This window comes from Bos mutus, chromosome 25 (assembly GCF_027580195.1).
Source record: "Bos mutus isolate GX-2022 chromosome 25, NWIPB_WYAK_1.1, whole genome shotgun sequence".
NCBI classification, from domain to species: Eukaryota; Metazoa; Chordata; class Mammalia; order Artiodactyla; family Bovidae; genus Bos; species Bos mutus.
In genome coordinates this window covers 7,276,168-7,291,109 of record NC_091641.1, presented here as the reverse complement: position 1 = coordinate 7,291,109, position 14,942 = coordinate 7,276,168, and the positions used below count along the sequence as shown (strand labels likewise).

The 14,942-nt window shown below is 49.6% G+C and overlaps 1 protein-coding gene across 1 annotated transcript in view; it reads right to left on the bottom strand.

Moving 5' to 3' along the window:
• The window catches only part of CUX1 (cut like homeobox 1), a 330,995-nt gene that overhangs the window by 79,809 nt on the left and 236,244 nt on the right, over positions 1-14,942 (bottom strand). Inside the window, 1 exon segment of the mRNA XM_070362072.1 lies at positions 5,442-5,490. Within this exon segment, the coding sequence (XP_070218173.1) occupies positions 5,442-5,490 (49 nt within the window).

Below are 14,942 nucleotides of genomic sequence, written 5' to 3'. Positions count from 1 at the left end.
TACAGTCCCGTTCAGGCTCCCTGCCTGTGTTTCTGGGGGATTCGATGGATATTGATTTGAATTTCTCCTCTCAAGGGTCAGCCAGGCTGAAAGCTGGACCTCCTCCAACACCACTCCACTCCCATAAACTTGACTGTCACAGTCCACTGACTGCTGAGTCATGATTTCAGAAAAGCCAGAAGAGCACATTTCCCTACCTCCTCCTGCCCCCAAAGCTCTGAACTTTCTGTTGTTGTTTTTAGTCTGTAAGTCATGTCTGACTCTTTGTGACCCCTTGGACTGTAGCCTGCCAGGCTCCTCTGTCCATGGAACTTCCCAGGCAAGCATACTGGGGTGGGTTGCTGTTTCCTTCTCCAGGGGATCTTCCCAACCCAGGGATCAAACCCGCATCTCCTGCACTGCAGGTGGATTCTTTATTGCTGAGCCACCTGGGAAGTCCCTCTGAACCTTAATAATCACCAGTAAAGATGGTATTAATACAAACATCTCAAAGTTGAACAAACAGGTGTAAATAAACCCAGCTCCTAATCGCCTGGTGCTGATTCTCTTCCACTTTTCTTCACTAGAAACAGAAGTACTTTAGCTATAAAATAGAGCTTCAGGCCTCAGTAGAACGTTTTGACTATAAACCCAGTGCAAAAATAATGTTATATGCCAATGAACTAGTAAATTGCTCCTCCTGGGGCTCTCCCCTGATAGGAAAGCCATGGAACCAGATGTCTGGCTGTGCCCGCCCTGGTGCAGCTCCCGGTGCCCCTCCTCCCGCCCGCTTCCGCCTCTGCCTTGTCACTGGGGGGCCGAGCCGCCCGCACATCCCTGCCCTGATCCATCTCAGCAGCTGCTCACTGCTCTCCTGGCTTCCGGTCCTTTCACTCCCCTCCGCTTCTAATGCGTACCACAGCAATCCCTCTAGAACTCAAATCCGGCGTCTCACTCCTGCCTGTTCCGCTCCACTGTTCTCAGGACACCCTAAACCCAGCTGGACCCCCTCCTCTGGGCCCATGTCCCCAGAGTGGCTTTTTGGAACAGCCTGGAACCCTTGAGTGCTTCCTTGCCTTCCTGGGTGCCCTCCTCCCTCTCTACCCGGGAAGTTTTTCTCCTCGTTGAGTCACCCTTGTCCACCCGCTGAGTCATCGAGTCCAAGCACTTTCTGTTTGCTCTGTGTCTGGATCCTCCACCTCACACACTCAGCGAGGTCTGGCCCATATCTGCTCACATAGCTCTGTCGACGGGGAGCTCACTCCTTTCGAAGGCAGCTCCAGGCGCCTCTGGCGACTCACTGCTGAGAACAAGCTTCTTTGCATGGGATGAGGGGAGCTCCCTCCCATTAGCCTCTGCCCTCAGCCATGACAAAGCCCAACCCCTTCCGCGGCCAGTCCTGGAGAGCTGCAAGGCCAGAATCCACAACCACCACCCTAGGCCTTCCCCTTTCTAATCTCTTAACATCCCAAGTTCCCCATGTGTCAAGTCCCTCTGTTTTCTTTCTCTGCTCCCCAAAGAATAAAGATGTCCCCAAACCTCCTGTTTTCCCTCCTGTGTGGGTCCCTTCCCCATCCTGGCCATGGAGTGGACCCTGAAAGCACTCCCTGAATGCCTGCATTCCTCCCAGGTTTCTAGGACAAATGACAATTCCCTGAGCAAGGACTAATTGCTACAGATGGGTGCTGAATCATCACCTCCTTCATTCCAGAGACTATTTCTATTAATGCAGCCTGAGGTTGCATTAATCTCCTTTGGCAGCCACATCCGGCTATGAACTCGCCCTGAGTGGCTGGTTAGGCTCTCCTATACCTCCGCATACCCTCACCGTGCTGGTACTTCCCTAGGGTGGGACTCTGGAATTCTCCCTGTGAACCTGACTATGTTAGCAACTACAGAGCATGAATTAAGGCACTCACTTCCAGGCATGTGTGCATGCATGCTGCCCATGTCCATTTCTTTGTGACCCCATGGACTGTAATCTGCCAGGCTCCTCTGTCCACGACATTTCCCAGGCAAGAATACTGGATGGAATGGGTTGACATCCCCCCATCCAGGGGAATCTTCCTGACTTCAGGGATAGAACCCACGCCTCCTGCACTGGCAAGCAGATTCTTTTGCCACTGAGCCATGCAGGAAGCCCCCCACTTCCGGGCATTTTGCCTCTAATTCTACAAATAATCCTGCAAAGGAAGTGCAGGCAGACCTCCTTTTATCATGCTTCTCTTTATTGTGCTTTCCAAACATTGCTTTTTACAAATTGAAGGTTGGTGGCAACGCTGTGTTGGAGCAAGTCCACTGGCAGTGTTTTTCCAATAGCTTTCTTTTAAAATTAAGGTATGAAAAAAAATAAAAATAAAAAAATAAAATTAAGGTATGTATGTTCATTGTTTGTTCAGACATACTGCTATTGCACACTTAACAGACTTGCAGTGTAGCATAAACATAACGTTTACATGTACTGGGAAGCTGAAACATTTGAGTGACTTGCACTGTGATACCTGCTCTGCTGCGGCGGCCTTGAACCCGAAATCTCTCTGAGGACTGCCTGCACTTGCTATCGTTCCCTCCCTTCCTCCTCTCTCGAACATTAACAAGTTTCTTTTTTAAATTAAAAAAATTAAATTATGGTAAAATACAATCACATATAATACACCATCTTAATCATTTTTAAGTATGGATTTTATAGTAGTGTTACACATATATGCACTGTCGGGCAACCATCTCTAAAACTTTTTATCTTGCAGAACTGAAAGCCTGACCCTATTAAACACTATAATTCCCCATTCCCCCAGCCCCTGATACCCACCCTTCTACTGTCTCTACGAATTTGATGACTGTAGGGACCTCATATCAGAGAAGGCAACGGCACCCCACTCCAGTACTCTGGAAAATCCCATGGACGGAGGAGCCTGGTAGGCTTCAGTCCATGGGATCTCTAAGAGTTGGACACGACTGAGCGACTTCACCTTCACTTTTCACTTTATGCATTGGAGAAGGAAATGGCAACCCACTCCAGTGTTCTTGCCTGGAGAATCCCAGGGACAGGGGAGCCTGGTGGGCTGCCGTCTATGGGGTCGCACAGAGTCGGACACGACTGAAGTGACTTAGCAGCAGCAGCAGCATGGACCTCATATAGGAGGAATCACATAGTATTTGTTTTCTTTTTTTGTGTGACTGGATTAATTTTCCTTGGCATAAGGTCTGCAAAGTTCATCTTTTTCTTTTCTTTTTTAAAGAAATATAATCAGTGAAGAGAGTTATCCAAGGCCACACAGCCAGGAAGTACCGAGTGGGGACCTGAGCAAACTGCCGCCTTGGAAGCAGCACCTTCTGCAGGGTCCTGCCTGGCATCTCCAAGGACCCATAGCCACCCAGGGCCTTAGGCATTTTGAGAAAAGCGTCACCTCTGCCAAATATGCTTAGTACCTGCAGACTAATTGGAACCTGAGCGCTTGACATGCACAGAATCGGGTTATCTAACAAACCAGAGCTTACCCCAGAGTGCCTTCAGAAGGGGTAGCTGGCCCAGGATTGGCCAGGGGGAGAGAGTGGATGGGTGGAAATTTGAGAAATGCGAATGACAGTCCTGTGACAGGGAAGCTTAACAAATATGGTCTCTGGAAAGTTGAGCGGTGCTACTTGAATAAGAACAAAGGGGCCAAAGTAAATTAGTTTATAGTAAATTAAGGTAAATAAATGCTTAGGCACCTTTGTGAACTGGAGCAGAAGTAGTGCTTTAGGGCAGGGAGCGGAATGGGTGTTTTTGGGAATTTGAAAGAAAGGCAAAATGAGCCCTTGGACTCCAGCCCTGTTTCTGAGTGTGGTGAAGAGTGTAGGCTCCAGGCCTGACTCTGCAACTGACCGGCTGCTGACCTCAGTTTGCTTATTTGTAAAATGGGAGTCATAACTACACTGATCTTGGTGGAAACCGGTGAGGTTTAAGGGGCTCGGTTCATGTGAAGTGCTCGGAACAGAGCCAGGCACAAGAAAAGTTACTCAAGAATGGTCAGCTCTTCTTGTGACCACAAAGTTGCCATACAAACATGCTACTGGGACTTCCCTGGCAGTCTAGTGCTTAAAACCCTGCACTTCTAATGCAGGGAACAGGGGTTCGATCTCTGGTCAGGGAACTAAGATCTCACATGATGTGTAGTATGGCCAGTAAGTAAATACATTTAATTGAATTACTTTAAAGATGCTACCTGGGGTGATGCAGTCCAGGCGTCTCTACTGAGCACCCCACATGGATCAGGCCTAGGACCCTCAGAAAGAAGAAAGGAACCCGGACGACCTATGACCGTTCTCCTGCATAAACTGACTTTCACATTTCAGTCAGAGTTCAGAGTATTTTCATGAGCTAAAGATCAAACAGGGACGCTCTTTCCTGAATGTCTGCCAAGGGGTTAGGAATGCCAGCCAGGAGGCAGTCACGCTGTGGGACCCTCAAAAGGCAGAGAGCTGAGACTGCAGATTCGAGAAGGATTTTCATCCTCTTGGGGCTACCCTAAGCTTCCCTGTGTGTGGGGTGGCCCGGCTGTAGAACTAAATGGGGAGAGGCCACTACCACCCGCGTGTGGTCTTCTGGGGCTGAGAAACCTAACCCAGCTCTGGCTGCTTCTCTCCACTAAAAAATAGACTAGAATAAAATAAAATAAAAGGGGGAGACCCCTTCCTTTTCAAAGCAGTAGCACCATTTGCTGAAGCAAAATGTTTTCCTCTTCTGCAGAGTTCTTGAGGAGGGGCTGGGCTCGGCAGGGTGGCAGCTCCGTATTTACAGCCCCGGGATGCGTGCGTGCCAAGTCTCTTCAGTTGTGTCTGAGTCTTTGTGACGCCATGGACTGTAGCCCATCAGGCTCCTCTGCCCACTGGATTCTCCAGGCAAGAACATTGGAGTGGGTTGCCATGTCCTCCTCCAGGGGATCTTCCCGACCCAGGGACTGAACCTGTGTCTCTTATGTCTCCTGCACTGGCAGGCGGGTTCTTTACTATTACCACCACCTGGGAGCCCCGTTTAGAGGATACTGTGTGCCTATTCTGTGTGGGACACAGTGCTGGGGGTACTTTCCACAAAGCAATGTGACGACTAAGAATCAGATGAGAGGGCCCCTTGGCTGGAAGCCTTCTCCAGAGCCAAGTGGCTCAACCCATTAGAAGGTGGAGGCACAGACTTTGCTGCAGGGTTAACATGTTGGTATAAACTCTGCTGCATAACAGCTGTCACGGGAGCAGTGTAGAGACTTAAGAGATGGATGAAGGAAAAGAAAAAGCATCACCACGGGATGCCTGGGATGCAGGGACTGTATCAGAGACTTTCGCAAGGAAATCACACCTGGGACTGCTTATGTATAGCTCGTGGCATCAGAAAAAGCATCAACCTGACTTAGAGAGAAGCCTCTTCCGTGAGGACAGAAAGGGCTATGCTCTTGTGATTTTATGTCTGAAGCCATCAAACATCCTACCTGGTTTGCTCTTTCAAGGTCCGTCATGATCATTTCAATTTCGTCGGCCCTGGGGAGGTGAGAGGGAGAGAGCAGGTTAGTCGATGGGCGAGGCAGGCTCAGGGGCCACCACTGTTCCCAACTTGGCAGCATGGCCCATGGGCACGCAGGCCAGGCCAGTGTCGGGGCGGGAGGCCTGCAGACCTGCGAGGGGACACGGATGCCTGCTGGGAGGAGGTGGGCTTACGTCGAGGGAAAGAGCCGGTGTGCTCTTGAGGGGCACCCAGTCTCCTTGGGGAGACAGTGCCTCCTGCCAAGAGAGCCCTGAACAGAGCTCTGAACAGAGAGCTCTGGAAAAACAGAGGAGTCAGAGCTGGATTCTCCTTGGGGGAGGGAATCAGGAAGGTTTCAGAGGAGGTGATGTGTGAACTGGGTTTTGAAGGATGAGTAGAAGTTTGCCAGGACTGAGAGAACCATGGACAGGTAGGGGAGGTGGGGAGAGGCTGGGGATGCAGGATGGGAGGCTCTGCTGTCTGCACCATGAACCAGCTGAGTCACTGTCACACCCCACCTCCAAGCCTGCTCACACGCAGGGAGTTACCAGGTGCTTTTTTTTTTTTTCTCCTGTTCTGAAAGTCCTTTCCTGAGTAATTTGAAGGCATATATATGCTTCCAACATACAACATCATGAGAGAGAGGGGAACCATGCTCAGAGTTCTACTGAGAAGGACAATTCCAAAAGTCTGTGGCAGGTTTGAACAGAACTCCCAGGGTAGTCGCTGCCCCAGACCGGTCCCAACGGTGGCCCCAGCAAGGAGGTCAAGGTCAAGACTGCTACCTGTGAGAGGTTCAGTACCCCTGTGAAAGAGGGGATGGGACATTACAGCACAGACCTCCTCCGGCTGCGGCTGCTTCATTCTACGCCCTGTGCGGACCTGAGCTGGCTCTGCCACCTGCAGGACTCAGGCCCACCCCTCCCCGCTGGACGGCTTGCCTGCTGGACTCCCTTGGCTGTCCTTCTGCATCGAGGCTCTTGGCCCCTATCCACAGACCTCCGCTCTAATCTGTCTCACCACATATGGACCCCTATGTAGCCTGGACCTATACTGCCTGTCCCGTCACCCTCCACCTCTGGGAACCTCGTCTCCTACTTCCACCCCTCCCCCAACCCTGCCAGTGGCTCCATCTCAGGAGGCAGCACAGTCTCCCCACCAGAGTCTGTCTCCTCCACCCTCATCCCTGCTGGCACAGGACTTGGTGTTAAGCTTTTGGTCAGGGTCCTGAATGCAGCTGGTCCCTCCAGTGATGGGCTGGTCGGTCAGTCTACCCACTGGGGCAGGTCGGGGCGCCCAGACAGGCTGACTCCAGGGTTCTTCTGTTCCCCAAACCTGCTTCTCTAGTCCTAACCACCCACCCTCATTCTCTGGTCCTAACCACCTACCCTTAATACAGAGAGTGGGATGAGCTACTCAGGCCCTGGCCGGTCTGTTTTCGCTATTTGCTGCATCGTGTGTTCCCTCCTGAGGCCCTGAGGCTTTCCCAACCTTTAGGTGTGCCCTGCGATTCCAGGCAATCTCATCAACTCTCGTCAGCCTGAACAAGGTAACAGACGCCTGGTGATCAGGTTCACAGATCGTGGTATCTGTTTGAAACAGTATCCTGCTTACAGACTCATCAGAGAAAAGTCTGAAACACCTCATCAAATGGCCTGGTTAAATGAAGCTATTTTTAGGACAACTTGGTGAAGGAGGCAGTGTCTCTAAGACAAACACTCAAACTGGGGCCCTGCAGGGAAATGCTGGGGGCTGGGGGTAGGCTTGGGGTGGCTTCAATTGTGAAACATCTCTTTGCACCATTTCAAAAGGAAACCTTCAGGGTATCAGAGAGAAACTGCCGTGACTCCGGAGGGTAAAACCATCATGGAAAGTGTTAAGATCTGCTAGTGACAGAAAAGGGGACTTGATGGTCAGAACCGAAAACTGTCTAGACAACCTGCTGATGGAGCACAAACTTCATTGTGTATACGAGACAATAAAAAGTTAACAACCTTCTCCTAAGGCAAATCACTACTTTTAAATGCAGCTTTGAACTTAAATCAGTTATTCACCAAGTCCAGATCCACGCGGCCACCCACCCAGCCCGCCAGCTGCTGGTATCATTTGGACACTCACTCACTTGGTCCATGAATGTTTCAAGACACCTACAAGATCCCTGGCCACAGGACAGGTGCAGGCAGATGTGGGTCCTGTAAAGTCTGCCGGGGCTGTGTTTACAAGAGGCAGACAGAAACGCTTGGCTACTGAGCACCTGAAATAAGACCTCCAGGGGCCCTGTCTCCCTTCTCTCTGGAGCACGTTGGGGAGCTGGTGGCTGCAGGACCCAGCAGGTGGATGGGGAACGGCCGGGGCTGGGAGAGCAGAGATCCTGAGCACCGGCCTCAGGGAGGGTTTCCTGAATTTCTCCTGTTGTATCTTCCACGAGTCCCTTCCTCTTTAATTCTGGCTAAGTTATCTCCGTTATTTAGATAGTCTTCTGCTCAGTGTGGCTCTCCCATTATCTGGCTACTGTCGGCACACCTACTTCCGCCCGTCACGTTGTCCAAACTTTCCCTCCATTTGCTGTGTCCTGATCCTCTCCTGCCCCTCTGGACAGCTCTTCAGCTTGATCCCCTGTACTTGTGCTCAGCCTGGGATCCATCTCTTCTCTGCTTCCTTGGTTTAGTTTTTCTGTCTCTCATACCTGTCATTCCCACTCCCTTCATTATTAAATTATTCCTTGGTTTTGCTTTATGTTTCCTCGAGTGTATTTTTTGCACTTATTTCATATGACGGGCCCATCTGACTGCCTTCCAGAGATGGGTGTCCTCCTCTGGGGCCTTGTTTTTCCTGGGGTTACCAGCTACTCTGCCTGGCAGTGTACACAGGGAGGTGGGGAGCATAGAGAGGCAGACCTGCTGTGTATTTCTCAGGATGAATCAAAAAAAGACACACAGCACTGTTCAATGCATTTTGCTGAGTGAAGGAAGGAAAGGCAGGGAATGACCCTAGGTCTCCAGAGTAAGCTGATAGCGCCTTTCCACCAGGAAAACTCTTTGGCCAGAGCTGCACCTTGCTTTCTTTCCTTCTTTTTCTTTCTTTCATTCCTTCCTTCCTTGCTCCATGCTGTGCGGCTTGCAGGATCTTAGTTCTCTGACTAGGGATCGAACCTATGCCTCCTACAGTGGAAGCTTGAAGTCCTAACCACTGGACCTCCAGGAAATTCCCAGGGCTTTGCCTTTAATTCTCAGCATCAGGAGGAGGTGATCCCCCTGGTAAAATGGCCCAACTTCTGTTCTGGAGATTAAGGGTGAAGTGTGACTGTCTGGGGACCGACACTCACTTATTTTTAATCCACCCTTCACTCCTTGACTGGCCACTGCCATTGGCCATGGGGTCAGGACAAGGTCAGACACAGGCCTGGGCTAGAAAAGAGAGGTATTCTTAGAGATCTGGCTTCACATAGAGGCTGGGTCGGCAAAGCTGGGACCTGGAGGGTCTGGGAAGTGATGTCCAGATCCAGCCAGATTTAGGGGCCGGGGTGGGCCTGAGTGCCTCCTAGGTGAATGGTTTTGTTTGGTCATTACAATACCTAATACCCAGAAAACAATGTATCAGCTCTGAAAGATTTCAAGTCACTGATTAAAAAAAAAAATTAGCCACATTTAAACAGGAAGGTGTCTTTTTGGCATTCTGTAGCAATCCCTGGAAATGAATTTCAAGTTTTTCCATCTTCTCGTCAGTTTAACTTTGGTTACTAGGCAACTGCTAAACTGACCAAAATAGTGAATGTGATAACAAGTATGGCCCTTACCTTTCATTATGACAGCAAGTCTCGTATTTCCAGAGCTTTCAGATGATAATGCCAACACTGAGCCCTGCTGTTCCAGGGCCAGGGAATTCAACACCGGCTCCCCTGAAGACAGCAGGGCCCAGGGGGGCTAGATGGGACCAGAGTCACAGGAGACAGTGGTACGAACCAGAGATGCAGTGGGCGAGGAAAAGTTCAGATGATTACTATAGGAGTCTGTAGGCTCAGTGATGCACCTTCCCAAGCGGGCATGCTTTTTAAAAGGTGAGATGAAAAACACAACCCACTGGGTACCAAAATGTGATCAGGGCTCCTGGAGACATGAAGTGCAGCCCTTGGCGCTGGCAGACTTGTCAGTGCTGGTCGAATCTTATAACTTGTCTGCCGCAGAGTCCATACAACCCACTCCTTGCCAAGCTGCTGCTGCCCCCGTCCCTCCCCAACAACATGAATCCTACCAGACAAACTGCCCTCAATAAGTAACATGAAAGTGTCCAGGGGTTAAAAAAGCAACTAGAAATGTTATCTGAAAAGTATAGTTATGAATTAGATGGCATGTGCTCTCATAGCAGGCAGTCAACAATATTCCGAGGGGGTTTTTCTTTCTTTTTGTTTCGCAGGCTCAAATACCACGTCAGTGGGTTGGAACTGGAGCCTGACGTTAGCCTAAAATCATTTATTTTCCAAAGTCCATAATAACTGCACGTTATTGTTTGCTCAGCAAAACTATTTATTATAAAGATTACGTTCTCTCACCTTTTTACGAGCTGACAAAACAGCTTTCACTGAACCATTAACCAGAGCAGCATTGTGCTTGCTCTGGCTTCAGACTGCGGATCATTTCAGCCTGGCCTGGAATATGCAGTTTCATTCAATCGGTTCCCCACAGATCATTCCAGGGTAGTCTCTGGGCTGGCACATGATTTTTTATGAGGAACTTGAAAGGACACAGTCAAGGCTGACGGTAGGGAAATCGTATGCATGATGGAAACCCTGTGTTTCCTTTCACACTAGTCTCCCGAGTGCTGAGGGATGGCACAAGGGCAAGGGTGGAGCATATTTCAATCCCAAACAAGCCTGCAACTTCAGGAGCTATTTAAGCAAAGTAAATCTACAAGGCAGTTGAAAAAGCATCCGGGGTGAACTTCAAAGGTCAGTGTATTTTCTTGGACCCAGGTCAAGAGTCTCAATTCTAGATTGTAAAGTTCTTAGGCATCAAAAGAAGAAATATCTGGGACTTCCCTGGCAGTCTAGGGGGTAGGATCCTTTGCTTTCACTGCAGAGGGCACGGTTCGATCCCTGGTGGGGGAACTAAGATCTTGCAAGCTGTGTGACGCAGTCAAAAAAACAAAACAATAAAAGAAAAACAAAAGAGGAAGAAATATCTAAAGATCCATTCTCCCTGTTTTAAAAACAAGTATGCTGGTTAAGTAAGTTCCAGTATGCTTGGTAAAGTGAATGCTTGCCCCACCCACTGGATGCTATGTCTGCCACCTGGCCCATCAGGAAGGCGGGTCAGTCTCCAGATCTGGCTCCCAGCACAAAGGGGCAGAGGAGCCCAGAAGCAGGGTTGCTGGACCGCGTGCAATAAGAACTGGTGGGAAAACAAGGAGGAGGAGGAGCCAGAGGGCCAGGGATGAGGAGATGTCTTGGCTATAGGGCTAGAATCGCCTTAATGGGGGTTGAGGGTCCTCAGAAAAAGGGCCTCTTCCGCCTGCACATGGGCACGCAGGTGGGACTTGGTCTCAGGAGAGGAAAGGCTGGTCTGAGTCCAGTGTGACAGGCAGGGCAAGGCTGCACAGGAAGAAGGCGGCACCAGCCTGAGGCCCAGGGGTGTGAGTGGAGTTGGGGCAGCTTGCCCTCAGTGATGCTTACAGAGCACCTACTATGTGCCACATCCGATGGGGAAACAAACATCCCAGGTTGGCAGTGCACAGGGCACTGACATTCACCTTACTGGGACCACAAGGACAGATGCCGTACATCCCAGGAGTTCAAAGACGGGAGACCCTGTTACTGCCTGCTCAGGTGGGCGCAGGGGAGTGAAGACACCAGGGAATTTGGGTCCAGGGACAGCCCAGAAGGAGGGACAGCGAGCTTTGCAAACAGGAGGAGAGAGGCTCTTGGAGGAGAGGACCTCTGGTCTGCAACCTGAAGGAGGCAGAGAACAGCAGGCAGAGGGAGGCACAACCAGACTGAACCAGACCACATGGGGTAGGAGTCTGTTAAGCGTGTGTTTCCATGGCAACCACCCCAACCACGTCACGAGGCCAGCCTCTTCCTGCCCCTTCTACGCCTCCTATTTCTTTCCCTCATGACAGCAGAGCCCAGACACATAGCTAGGGTGACAGTGGGGACCCTTGCCTAATGTCAGATGGTGGCTGACATCACAGGTGAGGCCTCCAATGGTGTACCATCAAACGCTTTGCTCATTTTGGGCTTTAAATACATGTGTTTGTATTTTGTTAATGCGATAGCCAACTGTTCATATTTTATTAAGGCTTTTTAATAAAAGAAGGACACTGATTTTATTAAGTACCTTTTAAGCATTTATGAAGCTAATTAGAAGGTTCTTCTCCTCTGACTCGCTGAAATGGTAAATTATACTGACAGTCACTTGCCCCCCCATTTGGTTGTGGATATTATGCACTTAACACACTCCTGAGTTCTATTTGCTAATATTTTATTGAGTATTTTTCCCCATAAATATTTATAAGTGAGACTGGCCTCTCATTTCTTTTGTCTCCTCTTTGTCAGGTAAAGTCATACAAAGTACTTTGAAAGCATTTCCTTCTTTTTGTAGACAGAGTGAGCCATCACAGATTTGACGATATTATTTTCAAAAAACCTGAGCCCACATTCCACCCATTGGTCTCAACATGTTGCCTGGCAGGAGAGCCCCTGGCGGCCTCTCGCTCCCAGGGCAGAGTTCACAGGCAGTCTGCCTTAGGCAGCGCAACAGGCTCAGCGGGCTGCTCCCCAGCTCCCTCCCTCCCAGTGTCCTCTGGGCCAGGACCCCTGCGGGAGCCCACCTCTCATCAACACCTCGGCTCCTTTTCCAGTTTCATTTCCCGCTTGTCCAGCTGTCCAGACAAAGAGGCCCAAGTGCACAACTGCTCCCTCAGCGCCGCTGAGGTGGGGTTGAGGCTTTAGTCTGCGAGTGACATGCATTCTGTGCACATTTCCTTTTGTGGCTCAATCGACAAATGCTCTTGTGGGTTCTCTAGCCTTATTCTGTTCCTGAGAGCCACCACGCTTGTCCGCATGGCTGTCCCTGCTACTGAGCTCCACATGCTGCTGCTGTCGCCATCTAGGCCTTGGCTCAAGGGCCCACTGTCTTCTGAGGGTCTCCTGGCAGCCCTGCTCCTCGTCATCTGCTCATTTATTTTTATTGCACTTATTTCTGCCTCTGAGTACCTCGTTCAGATACTGATGGCTTGTTTATTCACGGCCATGATCCCAGAGAACACAGCAGGCGCTCCCTAAATCCTGGCTGATGAACGACGCGGACCTACGACGCCTTCACTTCCTCGAGTCCACCCTGCATGTGACAGGCAACAACTCACTGGCTGGGATTCTAAACAGCAGAAAGTGCAGGGCTGTTTAGCCAAGTTGTAAATATGACTTTCAAGGAAAGAGTCTGTAAGTTGTTTTGGCAGAAGGAAAATACTTAGTTTTTCTGACCACTTTTTGTAGCCCTTGAAAGAGGAGGCAAACACTCTCCCTGGAAGAAAAAGTACCTAAAGACCCAGGTTCAGGGGAGCGTGAGTTGCCAGCGGGCAGGGCTGTTGGCTCATTTCCCTGTTGCTCCCCGTCCCTCCCGGGGCACACAGAGCTGGGTACAAACAGGACTCGTCACGGATTGGCTGGGGAGGTGGGAGGAGAAAGCGTCCTTTGTGGAGGGGTTTTCTTGACAACCCCCAGCTGTATGATGGGTCCTGTCTCTCATTTTCCACCCGGGTTAAGCCGCCTCTGCTTTGGGGTGAAACTACCTGGCATCCATTCAAGCCCCCAAGCCCCCAGTCAAACGTGTCACCCCAGAGTGGACCCTCCCTCTTTGATCAAGTCGAGGTTTGGGCAGAAAAACAGTTGTAGAGCTTGACCGCTACGTCAGACCCTCGGGAAATAGTGGTTTTTACTCTTGTTGCAAATAAAACTGTATCAAGAGACAGTTAAATGGCCAAAAGTTCACCTCTGCTTGTTCAGAAATTAACCACAATTTGTTCCTTCTGATGACTGTTATGTTTAAATGTCAGTGATACAAGTAATGATTAAAATCAATTTTGGTGAAGCCTCATCAATACCAAATGGGAAGGAAATTTCCCTTCTGGCCCTACGATTCAACTGACTTGCTTACACAAAATAATTTAAATAAATCCTCCTTTAGTTTAATCTGAGCCACTCCCTGAAGTACAGTCCGATGTGATCAGAAACCGCCTGGGACCATCACCCAGGTTCAGTCCTCGCAGGGTAGGGCACCGGGGACAGCCATGGCTGGAGAATTAGCTCACGAGACTGCTGCTCCTGAGGTCATGGGAGCGTCTTGGGATAAGCATCTGGATTAACTTCAGATGCCTCTTGCCATTTCTCTCACGTTCTCTAAAACTGTGGCTCTAAAAGCTATGAGGAGCAGTCTGGTGTGAAAATCCTTTTCTTCCCTTAAATCAAGTGCAGGGGTCACAAGTAGGATGGAGTGACGACACCTTGGGCTGGAGTCACCAGAATGTGGCTGGCATGGCAGGTAGACAGGCCAGACTCCCTCCCACTGCCTCCTGGTCCTTTGACCTTGGGCAGATCTGGGAGCGTGACAGTCATCTGCCTGGGAGGAATAGTGTGGCCTTTGCCAAAGTAATTGGCACAAGGACGAAATAAGAATATTGATGGAGGGTAAAAAGAAAACTTCGTAAACCCACGCACACACTCATTATTATTGTTGTTCGTGAAAATCAGAATCTTTCTTTTCTGGTCACAGCTAATTTTCAACACCCAAGACAACAGATTATAATCACAACTGCCTAGGAAGTAGGTTTTGCCCCTGAACTCCAGTCTAAATCTGATCAGACCTCTGGGTTCAACTACAAACTTGCAGGGATGAGAGGACAGAGGAACAAGCTAAACTACATCTGGGGAAACGAGCGAGAGACTGTGGGAAACTCTTCAGGGCAAGTAAGCTGGTTTCTCTTTCAAACAGGTTGAAAGGAAAAGAAAAAGAGATGGCTCAATAAAAACGAATGAGACTTAAAAGATATAACAACCAATTGCAATGTGTGGGTCTGAATTTGGATCCTGAGTCAAAACAACTTAAAAAATTTCATGTATGATGTTTAGGGGTAATTAGAAATTGAAGTATTGATGATATAAAGAAGTTAACTTCTGATGTGATAATAGTGTGCATGCTCAGTTGCTCAGTTGTGTGTTGACTGTGGCCTCACGGACTGCAGCCTGCCAGGCTCTTCTGTCCATGGAATTCCCCAGACAAGAATACTGGAGTGGGTTGCCATTTCCTCCTCCAGGAGATCTTCCTGACCCAAGGATTGAACCTGCATCTCTTGCATCTCCTGCACTGGCAGAAGGATTCTTTACAACTGCACCACCTATGATAATGGTATAGTGGCTATATTAAAGAATAAGAGTCCTGAATGTGAGGCTCTAAGGATTCTGGAAGGAGCTTCAAGA